This window comes from Bombus pyrosoma, linkage group LG9, assembly GCF_014825855.1.
Source record: "Bombus pyrosoma isolate SC7728 linkage group LG9, ASM1482585v1, whole genome shotgun sequence".
Lineage (NCBI taxonomy): Eukaryota > Metazoa > Arthropoda > Insecta > Hymenoptera > Apidae > Bombus > Bombus pyrosoma.
The window spans coordinates 5,190,930-5,212,589 of NC_057778.1; the positions used below are offsets into that span (position 1 = coordinate 5,190,930).

Sequence of the window (21,660 nt, forward strand, 5' to 3'; positions counted from 1 at the left end):
TGGCAATATTTAAAGCCAATCGAAAAATATATACAGAAATTACGCGCCACTTATCGCAAACATATATTTAGTAAAAACTTAATATACAGTATTAATAAACACACAACAATTACTATGAATATGGTCCCAGCGAATATTACGATATAATTGATCGTTTAAATGTAATTTTGCCATCTCTACGAAATATATACACTGGTCGCTCAATTTACGGAGTATCCGTTCCACGTGGAATGAAATTCGCGTAATTAAAGTCTGTCAATATAAAAGAAACACTTATTTATTTCAAATAGTTTGACAAAAATTTCCGGCTGCGTAAATTAAAGTCGCGTATAAAATCTACCGTGTCAATTATGTTATAATTTACCGCGTAAAGGAAGTGCCGCATAAGCTGAGGGACCAGTGTGTACGCTTTTACCAAATATCTTATGATTTCTTCATTTCCAAATTTATGTCAAACTTTTGCCAGTATAATTACAACAGCCGAGTCTCGTAACATAACAGCGTGAAGAAAATTCCGAAATTTCAAAATGTTTCGCATAACGGATACGATATACCCATAAAAGTTCTTCTACAAAAGTTCGAATACATTCGTAAGCCTGTGTATGATACAGATACGTAGCGTAGGTGTGTGAAAGCGGGCAACGTGTACATGAAAGCAGCAAACAAAGAGGCTCTCAACTCTCAACACTTCATTCACGCGCGTACAAGCGTCATCCCTCTCGCATCATCTCTCCAGGGTACAGAAGCCTCGGCAAACGTGCCGAGATGGGATACTCACGTTTCATAGCGACGCAACCATAGACACAGTCGGTGAGGAAAAATGCTCGAACGTTTGCCGATATTATCGAGGGATTACCTGAGAACGATGCCCGGCTTCCGTACGCCTCTAATCCTTCTGACGTGGCAAAGTTATGATTGCGCTAGACGATGATCGATACCGAAAGAATTATCGTATCGGCCGTAGAATCGTTCAGCTATGGTGATAAGTCCTCCGGTGTGGCTCAAGGTATAAATGGCTGGCGTTCACCTGCTTCTTGTTCCTTGGATAACACGTGTATTCTCGTGGTGTGTAGGATTTCGTGGAAAACACATTTCGAGGAACATATTCGGGCAGGAGGATTTGTGTGACGAGTCGAGGGATCTTAAACATTTGGTAAATAGTATGATCTTAAATCGTAGCAATGTTCGTTGAGGTCTAAGCGACATTCGACATTCTATTTCAAACGATTCGTAGTCTACATCAGACACTCTGTAAATTAGTTTCGAAAGGAATTTAGAATTTTCATTTACTTGCGTATTTCCCGAGTTGAATGTCTACGTTGGCGTGCTTTTATTGAGTTAACGCGTGATGTAAAAAGATATGTTTTATATATCACAAATAAAGGAAGATCGAATGAAATAGAATTTCGAATTTAGTTTAACATAGGATCACAAACTATATGGAGACTGGTGTGTACAAAAGGTAAAAATACTCCAATATTATACAAGGAATCTAATGAATTGCAAGTTGGTCAGGTCTGGTCTTTACACTTTGCCTGTTAACGGTGAATACACTCTTTTCAGTCTGAACGTAATCTGTGAGGTTCCGAGAGACTGAAAAAGGATTAAACAGATGTCCGGAGTGTCAGATTCGAACAGATGAAACCTGTTGATTATCTTAATTCGATTCTAAAATGCATAAGAAATATCCTAGATACTCTGACCAGTTATAGCAATCATAAAACTTAATTCAACTTCTCCTTTTACCATTTCCCGAAATTTTCTCTCCTTTAATTCCCCAACTTCTCCATAACCCGAGAAGAAAATGCCTCGAGGAAATTGATCGCACTTTCCAAAGTAATACCACCCCTGTCCAAATCCTGATTCAGCAAACTCTAACCACGCAACACTGTGCATAAAATTGCCAAACGATATTCATAAACTGTCAACTATTTCTGCCCCCAACTCCTACGGAATAACCTTCTTCGTGCATTTTTCATGATCGCAGGTTGCACTAATCTCTAACGCTCAACCACGCTCACGAGCTAAGCTGATCTCAAATGGTAAACAACGACGTTAGTCGCAGGGAAAACTGTTCTAGCTGCATGGTAAAACGCGATCGATCGTTAACAAGGGCTGGAGAATGACGGTGTACATAGAGTATCGGACTCGATTGAATATTTCACTCGAGCCAGAGTTATTCGAAGGCGGTGCTCTGCCACGGCGCCGCCGTTTCTGATAATCCGTGCCGCGTGAACACAACTATACCGTCACGTTATGCCGTCTGGTTATCGACATCATGTACGGAGAAGTTTGCACACGATCTATCGGGCAACGCGCCACGAGTAATCCTATTTGAGTCTGATCGTTGAGCCTCGACTACACGTGAGCCGGTCGTGATACACGCTAAAATTATATACATACATATATAAGTACTTTCTCGTACACACATCTCTCCAGTAGCAACTGCTTCTCGGATTCTTGTGAATTTTCGCAACTCAACCATCGTTTACGCATGTTCTTCTACAAAATTTCGTCTACAGTGAGAAACCGAGGGAAATATTGTGAACAATGGGGAAAGGATGGATTTTGTGTAGGTAGTGAACTCTGATTTACTTTGGTGGAATTACGATTAGGATTTTTGGAAGTGTGCTAATAGTTTTCCAAGTATTTCTCTCTCTCTTTTTTTTTTTTTTTTTTTGGAACGAAACTTAAATTTCAATTGCTTGTTTTAAAAATAAGGATTCTTCAAATTTTTAATCGATTTCTAGTCATCGATTGAAAATGTACATTTTTATTTTATATGTTTCTAAAAAATATTTGAGTTTTAATCTCCAGCGTGCTGGAAAATAAAATACAGTTCGAATGATCGAGAAAGCGATTAATCTCATCCAGTTCGATTTTCGTTATAATCCTAAATACTTAAACGATTCTGAATCAATTTTCCAAAGTACCTGCAGACTTCCAGTCGAATGCTTTTAAACTTGAACCAACGATTTTCATCTTGAAAATTATTTATTCCATAACCACATTTTCGTATATCTATTAATCCACAGATATGCATACATTTATACAATTCAAGTTTCTCCATAATCGTTTTGTAAATTCGCTTAAACCTAACGTTACCGATAGAAAACTCTCAAAATGGAAGGTCCTCGGCGCAACGCTAAATATCCTCGAATTTTTTACCGTACAAACTTTTACACGGCTGCTAGATACAAGTACTGAAAAGTACAGTTAACCACAGTTACCGTTCGATTACTTTAAACCAACGAGCTTGCCAACTAACCAACTAACTTCCTCCAACAATGCTTAACGTCTATCCTTAAATCTCTCCAAGATCTGGTTAAAAAATTGGCAAAATCTTACATTTTTAGGAATTACGAAAACTTTGGAAAATTTAGAATATCACGAGTCACGTTTGTGAAATTTGATCGATTTTCACGTTGTTCGTTTTTACATCGTTAACGTCAATTAAGTGCCAGAATCTCTTCTGTCTGGTATTTCTTTTAAGAGTATAACACCCCCCCCCTTTGCCCCATAAATTCAAATATCACTTTCCATATGTTCTGACGAATATTTTTAGTTCCACTGTTACTTTATTTTTATCTCAATCTTTTTTTTCTTTTTTTTAATCAAATTTATATCCTTCGCTCGTCATTCTTTCAGCACGTTGCCAATTCTTCTTCTGATTAAAGATCCGACACAATTAAGAAAACAGTAATTTCGATACACAGAGAACTACTGTGCATCTTTAATTCTCTCTCTCTCTCTCTCTCTTTCTTTTAATGTTTTTTTTTTTTTTTTTTTAGACACTTTTTTAAGCGTAACGTCACGTTTTCGCGGGTAACTTGGCGATAGAATTCCAGATTACGTTTCGCACTTTCATTCTATCACGCTATATTCGGAATTCTAAATTTAATTCTGAAAATTTGCTCGACAGCAAAGAACGGCGGAACTTATGAAACAACTTAATAATAACTTTTGCCGATTCGTTAATAGGCCAAAGTAACCCGGCTAGTTCTTCTGATGTTAAACCGCGTGTCGTAATAACCTGTACACGAAGCGAAATCGCAAAACGCGACCGTATAATAATCGTGCTTTTGCGATTTTAGATGTCGAACGAGTGACGCTCGTTCTAAAAAGCCATAATGGAAACGTCGCTAATCGACGAAAGTTTACGAGCAAAAACTGGACGGGTAAATGACACCATCAGATGAGAATATTAAAGCGGAAGCTTGCGAAAGTTTCGAACGATATAAAACCGGAATTCATTGCAACTGCAGTCTTAAAGATATGGCCGAACCGTTCGCCAAATTACGTTCGTTAATTAAAAATTCTTTAAGTATGCGCCTGTTCGTTCGTCAATTAATACAGGGTGTTTAAAGAAGCGGGCGATATTTTCCGCACTGATAATCATAGTGATTTAAGTTAAATCTTTGAGAATTTGGATTTTGTATTAAGTTACCTACTATTTTATTATTTAAATAAATATTATCTCGTTAGGTCCGTAATTAATTAAACTGTTGTGTAGCTTTCTTTTCTCTATGTTTTCACGCCTTGGAAAAATATACTAATTTTTTTTAAATAATCAATGGAATATTTTTTTATGAAAAATAACATTGATCTAACTTGAATCGCTATGATTCGATTGCAGATTGTATTACAGCGAAACGATTTGATTCTACTCTAAAACACATCCTGTACGTTTTTCTTTTTATTAACGACGTTTCCATTATGGTTAGTTAATCGGGATGTTAGTGACACAATACGCAACGTCTTTTCTCGCTTAAACTCTATTTACGTTAAATTTTATATATCGTTAAATGTTCAACGTGATTTATATAAATCGGAGGTTCAACTTTCGTCAGTTAATAGTAATAATTTCGTTATAATTATTCGCTTAAAAAATTAATTTCATCGATAAGAAAAGGAGGAAAGATGCAGATGCTTTATAAGGGAGGTATTTTGTTTCTTCGAAAGAAACGTTATTTAAGGGAAGCTTTCCAACGAAGCGGTTTCTGGCAATTTCTCAGCGTTCCATTTCACTTACTTTTTCTCAAAGACAAGTACGTTTAATCGCGGCTAGCGCAATCAAAAGTTGTTTATATTGATTCTTCCCATTTAACCGCAACATCCTCTTCAACTAAAAAACGAGGAACGTTCCCCGAACAGAGCTTTCGAAGATTTACGTAGACACTTGAAAACATCGATTCAAGTCGCGTGGCTATCGAGTCAATTGAAAAATTAGGAAGGTTCACAGCGAAGACCTTCTGTGAAATTCTTATAATTTCATATTTAGCTACTAATTAGAATATCGCAAATAAAAATAGAATTTCTACCTTTGTAGACACTTCTAAAACGAAAAATTTCTATTAAATAGATTCCAAGTACGAAAATGTATACGCTCGTTCAATATTTTTGCATAAGAATAAAAAATCAATCCTTCAAACTATTTAATCCTATCGCACAACCAACAACGTGTTACGCGAGTCTCTCGATGTGGATCAACCCTTCCAAACATGGACAACGTGTAATCGGATTGTTTCATACACACGAAATGCCTTCGTTCAGGAAACCGGAGAGCAAAAGCGGTGGGAAAAGCGAGGAACGTGGGTCACGAAAGAACCAATATTTGTGCGAATCACATGGTCACTGCCATTAATGGGACGAACTACTGAATTCAGGATCGACAAAGAGAGAACTAATCTCTCGAAGAAGCATTGGAATTCGGTATCCAGCATCTCGATATTTTCTTCAATCCTTTTGAAACTAACAGGATAATACTGTCTATGAAAATCTTTACAAAATCTACCGACCTTTTGTTAATTTCTACCGTATGAGATACGTCTATAATTTTATATCAATTTTTTTTGCAGTTGATTTTGAAATTAATTTTCGCCGACGAATCGCCCTTTTTCCTTTACAGATTATTTTGCATGTTATTTGAAAATCTCCAGCTTTAACTTGCTTCTGTTAACTTGCAATTCCGTGATTATAAAAGTTCGCAGTTAAGGGACGACCCAGTTAGCAAGTTAAACAACGTGTCTACTAAATGTCTGCTTCTTATAAACTCGTGAACAACGACGGGAATTTGTTCCTCAGATTGGATTAGAACGCTTCGATGGACATAGGGGGTGAGGACATCGACTTGAATAGGTTCGCGTGTTTGTGTTAAGGCAATGTACTGTGGCGAATATAATACGTTCACTTGTAGTTCAGAGCGTTGAGATGTAAAAGGTATTTTTTAATAATCGTTGATAGCAACAGAATTTCAATTTTGCCTATGGAATTTAAATAAAATTGAAATTTGGGAAATTTAAATGCAGAAAATTCAAATTCGGAGTGTGTATGCAACTGGAAGTTCGATGATAAAAGTTTTTTATTCCAACCACGAAAACAGTAGAATGTCCAACCTGAGCATTGGTATTTAGAACATTGAAATATAGGAAATTAGAATTTGAAACATGAAAAATTAAAATTTGTAATCTACCTGCAAATGTAGATGAGTATCGTAAAACATTAAAAGGCTCTGATTTCGTTTCATTCTACGCCGGTGCGAAGGTATTTGCATTTCGCGAAGTGAAATGCTACAACGCAGGAGAAGTAGCGCGAGTTTAATGGAACTTTATTTTCCGTCCATATTTTCGACATAGAACAACACGAATGTCATTTTACTCCTTTTACTCTACCAGTCTCGTGCGTATAGCAAATGAAGATTTAATTAAACCTTTCGCAACAATTATAAGTTTAATTAGAAAAGCTGCTTAATCGCTCTTTTCATCTCTCTATTACTGGAACGCCCTTTATGTAATCGCAATTTTACAGAAAATCGCACAATCTATAAAACTTCAAATTCTAAAGATTAAAAACACGTAGATGGTACAGTTCGTTTACATTTTATAACAACCTCTTTCGCTTTGACATTTTCTCTTGTCGCTGGGAAACTTGACATGTATGGATCTCGACAAAACGTATTTTAAAAAACTACATGAAATAAGAGATTCCTACTGTGAGATACGTTTCGTCATTTTCTGAATATATTTCATCTAATGAAAAGTAATTGCCGATAGAAAGGGGAGCGAATTTTGTTACATTCTTTAACGCGTCAATATTATGAATCGTTTCCTACGTTTGACAGCTGGAATATTTTTATTTTACACGAGAACCATACCAAACGCGAGATACGAACTTTAAAAAATCTAGGACAGGCCGAAACGAATTCAATTTTCAGTCTACCAAGTCAGGGGCTATCGATTTCATAGCCACCACCAGTCCCTTTTCCCTTTTACAAAGCTGCAAGGTTAAAAATTTGATAAAGTTCGACGAAATTGATCAAACGAATAATCCTGCGGATCTACTAATTTTAAAGAATATTTACAACTTATCGGCTCAGAAAGATAATCTTTCAGACACAGATACGTAACAACGTGCAATAAACTATCACCTGCTATACGAAACTAATTTTTTACAACTAATAAACTCGAGCAATCCAGGTTTTACTATGCCGGAGGAAACCAGATACCAAAAGCGCTTATATTTAATTAGTTTGTTAAATTTAATTGTTTGTTGTCAATCAAAGTTGCGTAATCGCTGTTTCCATCTCTGTATCACCGAAACACCCTTTATGTAACTACGATTTTACGGAGAATCGCGCGCTGCATGAAACTTCGGCTTCTGGAGATTAAAAACACGTCGGAGGAAAGTTCATGGACATTCTTCAGCTAGCAATTTCGCTTGGATTTTGCGGATCTAACCGAAAGCAATGTGCACGATCGATCTGCCTAACCATCTCGACAAAGCAGAAAAATATCGTTTCCAAGAGGAACATAAAACTCAGCATAGCTTTATCAAATTTTCCATTATCGAAATCACTCGGTTTTACAGCGGGACTGGGCGCGATACGAAGGAAACGTTTAAGTTGAGGCGAGCCAGACAATATCTCGACACAAGGGACCCGGTCGCTGGCTGGTCTATCGTTTCCAGTTTGTAATAACGTTTGAAACTAAGAGTGCCAGGCTATCAGAAGACCCGCGGTTGCCGCGTCGAACCTTGGAACAGGAAATCCGTGCACCGAGCGGAATTCGTCGAGTTTAGGAGAGCGTAAAACGTTTAAGTATGGCCATCAAATTTTCCGCTCGCACGTTTACGATGTTGGACCCAGCACGTTGGTCCGCTGGGAAACTCAGTCGAATCGAATCACCGCCTGTCTCAGAATTAATATCACCTTGGTGGGAACGTTGGTGCGAATCGGCACTGCGAACGATTGAGAAATTTCGATTTTCGGCGCCCTCCAACAGCTGACTGGATTAGAGACACCGAACGTTTCAGAGACGAAATTTCGTGAAACTTTGTTTGTAAGAAGGGATTGTTTAATGGATTTTTCACGCTTGTTTTAGACAGAGAAAATATTCTTTTACGCTGTGTACTCGATCTTCTAAATAATATGTAGGTCTTTGTATTACGAAATGATTGTCAGTGTGGTAACGATATTTCCTTTCTACATCTAACTTAGAATATATTATAAGTCACTTATAGAGTTACGAGTAATTTATTTAATTAATTGAACAAACGATGAAAGAACAGGTTTAGTTGAAAAAGTTGGTTTCAGAGTACATGTGCGCGTATATTGCTGGACGTAAGTATTAAAATATGTGTCGATCGATCCAAATTGTTAAAAGACTTAATTAATAAAACACCTGTTTGACGTTATACTAAATCTGCCAGACTCGTCGAAATGATTGATTTCAGGGTTTTCTTTATTTTTGCTATTATCAAAAACATGCAGGTGGTTTCAGCAAAGTCAATATTGTCTTTTATTGAAACAGAACTGTAGCTATATGTAATATCGATATATTTTCATCACACCACTCTAATTTTTCATTCGTTCACGATTCATTAACCCTGTTGTATATCGTTTATATCACTATCAACCTAATTATACCTTTTTATCGTTAAAAATTTTATTCAATTTGTGAAAAATGTGAGAGAATAGTTATCAATATTTGTTTAATTAATTATCAATAATTTCATATCATACGAATTTCTTCTAAAACATGTTAATTATCGATTAAAAATCTTTTTATTCTTAAAACTCAAATAAAAATTCAAAGACGCAGGGCAAACGTACTTATAAAAAGAATTAGGGTTCAGAAAAGTCCCTACTAGAATTTGTCTGTATAATTAAATATCGCTATATATCTTTGGCTTTGTTTCAAAATTCTGCCGTCATCTCTAATTTCTTTTTCACAGTATGAAACACGTCGATTATTATAATTCTAAATTTATATTATCCTACATATACAACCACTACTGAAGGGGTAACTGTGTTTAATCTGTACAGAACTTAAGAGTACTGGTTCTTAAACTTAAGCTACTTAAGTAGCTACGTGAATGTTTAAGATATACATACACCTTCGCTGAAAAGGTTTAAGATATTTTGCCATTTTTTTTTTTTTTTTTTAATAATTTGATAAAGCCTGATATTACGAACCTTAAACAATTTTTATTTTTTAGCAAACCCGTTCGTATACCAGCGGCGTTGTGTACCTATTTTAATGCATAATGCAGGTAACTCGAGTCCTTACGAGCGAAATAATTCCCATCATAACCAGTTTTTCTGTGATGTAACGTTATATGAATATAAATATCACGAGTCTCCTAAAAATAGCAAAGGAGCTGGAAATAAGATGCAAAATAAGTATCGAGCGCTTATAGCAACGTATATTAAAAATTTCTCTAATATTCTCCTTTTATAGGCTTACAGCGAAAACACGTACCTCTACGTATAAAAGAATTGTAATTAAAGGTTCTCGTTAATCATGTGAATTAAGATATTTATAACAGACACTTCTCCTTACAAGTTAAATATGAAAAATTCAGATGCTCAGGATATAACAAAGCTTTATGCAAAGGCGCGCACCAAACAGGTGGATTAAGATTTGTGAAAATTCCAGAACAGGGAATTGTTGGAAAATGGTTTACTTTGGCAAAAATGACAATTTAAATGCGCAAGAGAATATCTTTCTAACGAATACTTGGACCCACGAGAATCTTAAATTGACCAAAAGCGAGCTTTGCTCAATTTTACGAATTTTTACACGACGATACGTTCTAGGATGATTCAACTACTAGAAGAAGACAATAAAGTCTTCCTCTAAAGTCTATTTGTTACGAAATCTTCGATTACGACTGATAAAAACATTAACATGCACAACTATCAGACTTTTCTTTCCACGAACAAATATATCTGAATGAAATAGAGCGAAACTGAAGAAATTAAGTAACAAAAATTCTATGTACGTAGCCTATACATAACAGGGAACGACAGAAAGTATGATATCCAATATTGGCAGAAGTTTTCTCAATTTCAGATTTCTGCCAATAATAAACTAACTTTAAATTCTGAGCCTTGAATTGTAGCGGGTATATCTATCGCTCATAAAAATTTCAAAATATAGATATCTACTGAATAATCTCTAGAAATTATTAAATTCTTCATCTTTCTAAAATTGTATACAATTACAGCTAACTTTGGGCGATCAAGTTTGAAGGACAGTGGATATTTAGATCGTTTAAGAGTTGAGATCCATGGAGCAGGATAGAATATCCGTACGTCTCTATGAATTTTTGAAACGAAGACGCCATTGATCTACGGAAGTTGGTAGAAGTTGAGATACCAAGATACATAACACAGAACATCTGAGTGTCTTACACGCATCTTCCAAGTGCAGATATACGCGATTTACGTAGAAGTTTAAACGACAAAACGGTGTCTATAGATTATTTAGATCTCTGTGTGAATCTTTGAAGAAGATATATTATATTATCATATTATATTATATTATTATATATATATATATTATAATATATATATATAAGAATTTATATATATATAATATACATATATATGTATATGTATATGAAATATATAAGCAACTATACATGAAAGAGAAGATTCTCAGTTTTAGAACGATGGGTAAGATAATTTGGAAAGATAAATATAAACATGCACAATTTATTTAGTCACAATCTGCGTGAAAATTAAAATAGCAGAACAAGACAGGAGATCAGTCGAAACAGAAACGACGAAGGAATATCTGTATCGAATAACCAGGTATGATATATCCACAGTTTGAAACCGTTTATTTAGTTTGTATAGAAAATAAACCGGTGAAATAGAAAATACGAGATTCTATAGGTATCCATGTGAGTTTTTGGACAGTTTACAACATACAGAATATTATTATAAATTACCCGAAACCTAACGTACTATACGAAACCCACTATTAGAAATTGAAATATAAAAAGAATATTATATGAAGAAATAATAATATGAATAATATTATATGAATAATATTATATGAATTTATTATATGAATAATAAAGAAATGCAAATTCTTAAAACGCAACTTTAATTAATTCTATATAGAAATTGAACGTCTATTAATAATGTTGTAAGAAAGTAAATCAGCGTAATACTTTCCATACGTGCCATTTCACGAATCACGAGGGAGAAATGTATGAACATTGGATATTTCACAGCATATCTTAATGCGATGCAACGCAACTGAACGTTTAAACTCTTACGATGAAAGTACAACGAAATATACAAGTGGACAACGTAACGAAATATCTTTGGCAGTCAGAAAATTACAAATTCATTACGCACAAATTCATCGTGTTTCGCACCGAAGCATCGACCTAGAGGAATAAATCGTCTACCCTATTAACGAACGCCACTGAGGTACGATTCCATTAGATAAATACATCCTCTGTCGTTATACCTCATCACTTTGCTTTAATCTGAACACATACGAGTGGTAGCAAGGTGAGTTTACACTCTAGACACGCCCTTTCATTTAATTGTCAAGCTCGAACATTACGAAACCTAATATGTATTTATACATTGGAAAAAACATATATATACTTCGTACGTAACATTACATCTTTCCGTAGCAACTTAACGTTTCTGCTTAAAACATCGCATACAAATTCATCGTCACGAGACGATTCGACGTCCACCTTTCTCCTACGCAACAACTTGCTTCCAGTGAAAAATCATTCCACTCATTTTCAACCACGAAGACCACGAGATCAGCCAGAACCGTTGCAAAATACAAATAATCAAAAAGCAGCTGCATCTTTCGACAATCTGGAAACTCATCCTAAAACGCGAAAAAACGTGTAACCGCGATGATATGGAGATATCATTTTGGATGGTAAGAAGAGCCTTTGGAATACGATCGATTGTAAAGGATCGTCGCGCTAGATCCGCAGTTGTCGGCACGCACGCGTGCGCTATTGCGCGTGCGCGTGCTTGGTACGCGTGTGCGTGAGCAGCGTGTCGCTACGCGTGTAAACCGCAGGACAGAGCGAGCAGGCGTACTTTCCCGGGAAATGCACGTAATAGTGATTGCGCACGTTCGACACGACCTTACCGCACAACGAACACCGCCTCCTCTCGTCGGTGTTACTCTGTCTCTCAAATATTTGCGATATCCGCCAATTTTTCAGCTCTGCAACAACAGAAACCACAGGGTCAGCGCAAGCCTGACGAAAATGCGTCGCCGCGTCATCTCTCTATTTCTGGCTTTCTCTTTTCTATCTCTTTCTCTCTCTTTTTTTGGTTTTTTTTCTATTTTTCTTTGTTTTCCGCTTCGATTCGAATTTCGATTCTGTTTCGCGTTCTCTCCGCCCCCAGCGTGCGCACGTGTGCGTGTAAGGCTGCATGTTAACTCGCAGGAAGTGGATACAGTTCCTATTTATTAGTCTTAGAAGCTATTTGCAATTGCTAATTTTCGTCCGTGCAACATTGTTCACGAGGTAGAAACTGGTTCACGTATGTTCGTACGAGATGATCGAAACGATGGGAGGAAATATTGGAAATATTGAAAATATTGGATTAAAATCGATTAGAATCTTTGCCGTTTACGCAGCTTCGCATCTCGTTCGTTACAATTAGACGCGTAGTATTTAAGTGAATCGTATCGTTTATCAAGTCCAGGTAATTTGTACCTTTGGTCTGTGCATTCCTCCGCCAAGTAGAAGCTGGCTCGCATATGTTTGTTTGTATAACAGGATGATGAAAACGACGAAATTGAAATATTGGAGAATTTTGGAGAATTGGAGATTTTTAGCGAGGAAGGCTATCTAAAAGTACTTTTGCACAAGTTATTTTGTAACTTGAAGTTTCCTTCCTAACACATATAGCACTCGGATCGTATCGTTTGCAAATGACCCACCTGCGATACGATGATCTCTGCGGTACGTTTATACTTCCAGAATATAACAGTCGAATTGCGGATTACGAAAAGACAATTAAGAAAATTTTATACTTCTACATGTTCGATCACTAAACGCTGCATAAATATAAAATCATGCAGGATTATATAATAGATGGATATCGATACAAAATCCTACAGACACTAAACGTGTTAAAATACGATCTTTTGCCACGTAGCTTAGTGCAGGATCTATACAAACACTCTCAAACAAACAAAAAAACACACACACACACACGAACTATTCGTAGGAATGTTACTACGCGTGTGAAGTTTTGGAAAGGTCTTGCATCGATTCGCTGTGAAACGGAATTAATAATTCAAGCGGGACAGAATGCCTTTCGCGTTGAACGCAACAACACCTTTTCACGGCTTTCAGGATACAGATCGGAAGTATCAACGTGAAAGAACGAAAGAGAAATCTTTCTCTGTCACTCGTTCTACTCCGACGCTCTCGACGTCTTTGAATCGGTAGCGGGGACTTGTTGCGTTGCTGTCAGAAAACGAAATGCAAATGTAACGACGTGGTATCGACGATTTGTCTCGATTTTCTGGATGGTTGCGCGAGGACCTTCTTTGAAGTATTTTAGCGACGACGTTTCTGTTATTCATTTTGTTATTGATTGTTCAATTCTTTAATTCCTTAATGTAATTATTTAACTCAACTTTTTTACGAATTATAGGTGTAATTTTGTGCTGCAAGATGATTTGACGATAATAACTTACGTTCACGAGCAAATTATCACGCAGTTCAATTCATTCTAATCGAATAATCGTTAATTATGCATAAGTGTACAACTTAGCAAGCTACAAGTTTCCATGTTTAGAGTCGAACATCATATTTCAATATAGATAGCACTTTTGCGATTAGAATGAAATTAAATAGCAGTTAAACATACGTTAAAAAAAGATTAAATATCAATATCAGCGAAAAGTAATCATTCTTACAAGCTGTAACTTACGTTGATCTACAATTACCTATAGTAATCTGCGATTACATTTGTATACCTTAAACCTTCCTTCTCCTCTAAACGAGTCCTACGATTACTCCAAATCTATACCACTAACCCTCGAGACAATTATGCTTCTTATCAGCTAACACCAGAGATATAAACTCCATAACATCGCCCCGTATTTCAACTACCAATAAAAGGAACAATAAACCTGGCTCTCGGTTAACAAGGAATCCTCTCGACTCGTTCCAAAGCCAGAAATCACAAAACTGTCGCTTTGTTTCGTCGCGGATAACAAGCCAGCGAGCGTTGGAGCGGCAGGGAAAATAAAACTGAAGCGATGCAGGCGGTGTCGGTGGACGAAGGAAAATTGGCCAGCGTGACAACGACGGGACGCGAGGATCGTCAGAAATGGCGAAAAGTGGATCCGGCCCGGACGAATTATCGGACGTTCGAACGCGGACTCGATAGTCTAGTTTTTCCAACAGCGATACGTCCGACCGGCGGATCCGACGACAGCAGCCGGATGTATCGGTAGAGACACGGGTACGGCAAACAGCGTCGCGACGCCTCTGCCTGAAACTGACGATCGACACATACAGTGATCTGAAACGAAACGCTTCAAACGAAATGGAACTGTTGCTGTCGACCGTCTCTAGAGACGCGTGCCCTGGTTAAAACCAGGTATCACAGGTGGCAGAAATTACGATGATTCGGACGCTCGATGATCGCATTCGTACGCTAAACTTGCCCCACTTGCGACTGCGTTAACCTCCGTACGATGATCGACGATCGTTTCTCGGTTGACTGGAACCCATGTTTTGCATTATTGATCTTATTATAGACACAGTGTGTTCACAGTTTGAACTGTTAGGTGAAACAACGCGAACGATACTTTGAAGAATATCATTAGCACCGTAACGAGACTCGGCTATCACGATTGTATCGATAAAGTTTGAAAGAAATTTGAAAATGTATGTAGAAGCTGCAAGATATTTAGTGCAAATATATATTTCGCGGAGTTTACCAAGATATTGAAACAAGCATTCGTTGTATTTCATAAAGAATCCGATATTCACATTGGGATTACTTTTAACGTTTATTATACGTTTAACCCTTTACGAGAATTAATTTTTTATCGAATATATAATTGCTGCGAATATCTTGTAACTTTCATATACGCGTTTGGATCGATTGCGAATTTTATCGATATAGAATATTTTTTATTATTTTCCATTTTGTGTGGGTCGATGCTGCGTGTTATAGGAATTCTAAGACCCTCGCTATAAATCTAATTTTAATAAATTTCATGTTTAAGATTAGCAGATGTTTGACTTATGGTCGGGATAACGTCCGATTACGTGTACGTAAGTTCGTTCGACGTCGAGTAGCGTACGGACGTTAACGGGCAGGGAGAAGAACAATGATCTGGAAGAAAAAAGAAAGATAGACGGCTCGGTTAACACACAATTATGTTTAATCAAAAAATTAGTATGAAATACATTAAATGCACATGTGATTAATTCTCCATAGTTTTTTTGTTGGATTTTTTTTTGCAAATTTTTGTAATGTTTGCTTCATTTATCCTCATCATCCATATATTATCTATACACTATATAATAATTAAAGGTGTATATAATAATTGCAATCGTAACATAACACTTGCAATGTTAGAATAACCATAAGAATAAGAATATAATCGTAGTAACAATAAGAAGTAGTAAGAATAATCATCTTTTTTCCCATTATTATTAATTATTTTACTTTTTTTCTCTCACGTTTGTCTTCTCGGTAATAAAATCAATTACGCCCTATGATCGTTAGTCCTCGTTTGTATCGGCATGGTCTGCGGTTAGTTTTTCGCTTACTCGATTTCTTTCCGTGTATTCCTCTTTTTTTTTTTGTTTTCTTTTCGTGCACGATTTCCTTCAATCGTTTTTATTGTTTTCATTTTTTTGCGATTTTGTCCTTTTTTTTTTCTTTCTTTCAACGTTTCTTTTTTTCTATTCTTCTCGTCGATAGTGCGCCTGCCTATTGTACGTTTGTCGGAGCCGAAAATGTAACTGATACGCAATGATTCGTCCGATCTTAAACCAGAACGACGGAGACCATAGCGTGCCACGTTTCTTACGAACCTTTTGCGCTCACCGACCATCTTACACGCGACAGGCTCTTCGAGCGTCTTCTTCCTCGTCAATAAACGACGTTAAGGTGTTCCCTATAAGCGTCAGTCGTGTGCGTATCTAAGGCTACAGTGGATGCATCTTCTCGCGACTATCGAGCGTTCCACCCGTCAGAACGATAGCCCATCAGAACGTAGATCCGCTGTAACCGTGGCTTAATGCAAATTGAACACGGTTGTTGAAGATCGATACAAATTTTACGTTTAATTTCACGTATTATAATACGAACACCGATGGAAATTCTCTGCACGAAGGATATCGTGTAAACAGCTGTAACGAACGAAAGCATCTAGATGCAACGTCTAACGCTCGCAAGGGTAGTTCCACCTTTAATCGTGACAACGTCGAAGACGATCGCTAACGACCAACACCTTTAACGTGATGCAAGACGCGCCTTCAATGCGAATGGAAAGACAGACAGACAGCTCGATGATCCGACTGGCCTCGTTTCCTCGTCATCGACGCCGTCCTCCGTGTGGTCGACGTTGTCCGATTGACGATGAGACACAGAAGGTTCTCATAGTGGCCGACTATTGGTCGTTCGATCAGATATGTGTATACAACACTTTCGTCTAGCTAGGTTCGACTCTCTCTGTTCCGATTTCCACGTTTTGTATTGTGTGTCTGTGCATGTAGAGTGTCGCAACGAAGTATAAACGAAGGAACGGAAGAAAAAAGGAAGAGAAAGAAGCGAGATGGTGCTGGAGGAGCTCCACGTAACGAAAGTGAAAAAGAACGAAAGGGAAGCGAGATGCTTTCTTATTATTTTGGGATTCCAGGGGACGAAGGTGAGGGTATGGGGGTAAAGGAAGGACATTTCGCGTCGATTTGGTTCCTTCTTCTTTTGTCTGACATGCATACTAGTGTATATTCACTCATCGTTTGTTACTCTTTCATACGCATATACGCTGAAGCGCTCGTATTCTCTCTCTCTCTCTCTCTCTCTCTCTCTCTCGTTCGCACATTGCTTTTTTTCTGGTTCATTCTCACACACGCGAAAATGCAACGGTTTAACGAATTCTTCATTTTCATCTTTCTTCTATCCCTTAAACCCTTCTCGCCTTTCTCACCTATACCGTTGAATCTATATACGCAGAGGTTTTTATTTCCCCCCTCCCCTTTTTTTCTGATTTCCTCTTTCCCTATATATACACTTGCCATGCAAAATCACAACTTTCAGTCTGACAGTCGCGTCAATTCTTTTTCTTCTCTCACTTGTTAATCTTAAGTTTCTCTTCTTATTTATCCCTCTTTTTCACACTTGCTGTCGTTTTTCCCTTTATTATTATTATTATTATTATTATTATTATTATTATTATTAATATTATTATTTTTACCTATTACCATTATTAGTACTCTTTCTTTCCTTTTTTTTTCGTTTTTTCTTTTCTTTGCTTCCTTTCGAATGACGAGTAGAACACGCTCAGTTAGTACGCGCGTGGAGTACCACGATTTTCCCGCGCGCACGATTTACAATTATTACAGTATCTTTTTTTTAATATATATATATATATTATCCCCCGAGAAAAATAACAAAATGTATATATATATATATATATTTATATTTATATTCATACGAAGATAGATATATACATATACCGTGTGTGTATATACATATATATCCATGATTAACTCGTACTTTGTATATATTAATATACAATATAAAGAGATATTAATAATAGTACTTTTTTTTTTTGTTATTTAGTTCGGTAATGTACAAGGGCGAAACGGGCAGCTGTCGCTCGCCGAGCTGAAAACAAAACGCCATAAACGTGCTCCTTATCCTATGATCAGCTAAGCCTAGACCCTAGGTAACACCTACACCTATGTAACTACACTCATAATATTCACTTGCACAGCCATAGTTTCTTTTCTTCTCGTCGCGCGTTCGTTGACTTCCTTCTCTCACCCTCGTCCCACCTCTTCGTTTTCCCTTTATCCCTCTATTTTCTCTTCCCTCTTTTTATCCTACAATTAAACCAACGAATTCGTCTGTCAAATTTTCCCCTATCGCGCTTCGATCGCGCTTGATTCTTTGAGCGCCACTCGATCGAATGGATCACGCCGTATCGCGCTGCTTACACGTGCCAATTTTTCTGGCCAATGTCACTGTTCCCAGCAATTTCGCGGATACAATAACGAAAATCGAAGTTGGTCCCGAGATTCTAAGAGTCATCGTGAAAAATGTTAACATAGCTTGAGTCTGATGTTGATGAAACGATGTTTTCGTCTTATGGATTTTTGAATGGCTACATTTGTCGGATATCGATTACTCGCTTGTAAAACGATGTAATTTTAACGCGGAAATCAATTAAACTATACCACTTGGATTTAATTATCCTCATTTCTCACGAACTTGCTCCGATCGAATTATGAACTTTTATTCTAGTTGCGATCAGCGTAATTCTACGTTACAACAAGGCAGATTAATTGCGCAAATTTGGCATTCAAGTGATTAAAACAATGAGCAATAATCTTTAGCACCCTTGTCCGTTACTGTATGTCGAAATCGCTAAATTTGTTTTAAATTGTCAACACCTTTAGAGATGTAATTACAAAATTACATCTGATTATACAAAAGACAGGGTTAACGTTAAATATCGATAAAATTCCGTTTTAACGTACGCCACAATGTCAATAGCGAGCATTAAGCGTTAGATCCATTGATCAATTAAAAATTGCACCATTTAACGAATAATAAGTGACATCTTCTACATTTTAACTGATCGAAGTTTAAAAAACCAACCTTGTAGAAACACTCGCAATAAAAATCGAAATATTTCGTAATATATTTTTCTCATTAACAAATCCTCCGACTAAACCTTCTTTAACTTGGAGTACTGTTGGCTGAGTCAGACAAATTCCATATGAAAAATATCAAGATATCAAGGTATCAAGATAGAGATAACGAGTGCTCGAAAGAAAAAGGGAAAACGAAGCGTGGAAAGAAGCGATTGGACAAAGAGATCCCCGATTTCACAGACGAACAAAACGATACGACGATCCGGTTCCGTTTTGGCGAACAATCGTATTTCTTTCTTTTTCTTTTTTTCTTTTTTTTTTACATTTTCTTCTGTCAGTCGTCGGAAGAATTTGCGCGAACGGGATCGACCGGTGCGTTTTGTCGCGACGCGACGGCTTGGAAAAGTGAACGGAAACGTGATTTTCATTCGTCTTGTGCCTCGCTCCATTCTCCTCGTCACGGTTTTAACACCACGGAAAACTTAACGCGCGTTTCGGCCAGTGACAGCTGCCTCGGCCCGCATTTTTCCCCTATTCTCGCAAATATTGCACGATTTCTTCATCTTCATTTTTTTTTTATCGTTTTTGTTTTTTCCTCTTTTGTTTCATTTCTTTAAATTCATCTTCAATTTCAATAAGGTGTTAGCACCAATCTATTATATCACAATGTTCCACTCCACACCACGCAATTGTAAATATATAAATACCTATTATGTAATAGTAGCAGTAGTAGTAATAGTAATAATAGTAGTAGTAGTAGTAGTAGTAGTAGTAGTAGTAGTAATAGTATTAGCAGCAGCAGTAGTAGTAGCAATAGTAGTAGTAATGGTAGTAGTAATAGTAATAGTAGTAATAGCGGTAGTAATAATAGTAGTAGTGTAGTCGATAGTAATAATAGTATATAGTAGAAATTTCCATTTAATTAATAAAGGTTCCGATATAACAGCCAGATGATCCGTGACCAACGTATCTGGGACAGAGGCCGTCAGACCGGATTAATTCGATATTTTGTGGATTCAATGTGTGCCGAGTATTTCTTTCCCCTTCGCGCCTCTTTCATCCCGATTCATCCTTCTCTCTTTCGACTAGTCGATACATGTACGTACGTCATGTTCCCGTGTGTTTTCTACGCGTTCCATAGAAATAACTTCGTACGGATATGTTTTCTGGTCTCTCTCATCTGATAGATGAACTTCTCGGTATGTGTACGATTACGTATACTACGTGTAAATGTATGTGAGAGTATGCGTCTAATTTGGTTTTTCCTGGTCAAACCTTGCCCAGTCAGATACCAACTGCGAACGAATGAGTGCCAAAAATCGCGGCGAGAAAGAAACCGTATCCACGATGAAACTTACTGGCAAAAGGAAACTTGATTCTTGCGATCGGAACTACTATAGAACTCCCCCCTTCCGTCCTCCTCCACTCCTGACTATCGAACAAAGGTTTTTCGCCGAAGAACGTGGCAAACTTCTATCAAAGCGTTATTAACTCTCTTCTGGAAAGAAAGAAACGAAATAAAATAGAGTGGAACGTATAAAGTAGGTGGAACACGCGGATGCGATTCAAGGTATTTCATTGACGAGATAGCTAAGTTTTTTGTGTTGCAATTAGTGGGGTTGACGTCGTTTAAACGATGTTCAGCCAGTCTGTATTTGTTAACTCGAAAGTGCGTTACGAGAATTAAAGCTCGAATTAGGCGTGTGAAGTAGACGATTGCCGCTCGACGTCAAGAACGCACGCGAGAAAATTGACAAAAACGCTGTTAAAACGTGGACTATTCTTGAAGAAGATTTACAGATTCTCTGTGATCCTCTGCTCGCAGGTACCCTATATGTATATAATTCGTAGGCCTTGTTTTAATCGATTATTAATTTACTATCGAATTCCTACTACCGTACTATTGCATTGCTACTAATCGATGTACTCATCGCAATGTTTAATTCCTATATTTCCACTAAAGAGCCGTTAAAATGAAAGAGCCACGTAAACAACGATGTTATTCTAATAGAGGATTCTTAAAGAATTGATGTCAATTACAAAAGACGAAGAATCTGTTTTTTTTTTTTTTTTTTTGACGTTCACGTACAAATAAAAAGCTTACTGATAGCAACTGATAATAGTTCATGCCCGTAGATGAAGAAACATTCGCTGTTAAAATTAACACAAGATGGAAGAGACGAAGAATTTCCTTGTTCGATGTTCGAACGGATAAACGAGCTAATTTTTATTATCCTCGTCGATGAAATATTCCCACCAACGATAACTTCTCTATCCTGAAAAATTCGATGTTAAAATAGATTCATGAAAATGATAGAAGACGTTTGACGTCGAAAGATAAATCGACATCGAGATGATAATTTTCATCGATCTCGTCAATGGTTCGACTCACGATAATGCCGCATCGAGATCCTTATGCACCATGTTCCTGGCGCCATTCTCCATCCCCTCCTTGTTTTTCGTCCCGTCAGCTCGAAATACGCGTCGCTCTTCGAATGGTTCGCATAGCGATCGAATACT

General features: G+C 37.1%; 1 protein-coding gene across 6 annotated transcripts in view; it reads right to left on the minus strand.

The window, feature by feature from the left end:
- The window catches only part of LOC122571237 (sex determination protein fruitless), a 92,765-nt gene that overhangs the window by 22,026 nt on the left and 49,079 nt on the right, over nucleotides 1-21,660 (minus strand). The window contains exon 5 of one of the 6 annotated variants that reach the window (XM_043734763.1): nucleotides 903-1,141. The exons of 4 other annotated variants lie outside the window; for them this stretch is intronic. In XM_043734763.1, coding sequence (XP_043590698.1) covers nucleotides 1,002-1,141 — 140 coding nt within the window. In that variant the 3' untranslated portion in view covers nucleotides 903-1,001. Of the gene's footprint in view, nucleotides 1-902; nucleotides 1,142-2,975; nucleotides 12,498-21,660 lie in introns of those variants that run through there. One more of the 6 variants, XM_043734762.1, reaches the window with a different exon arrangement.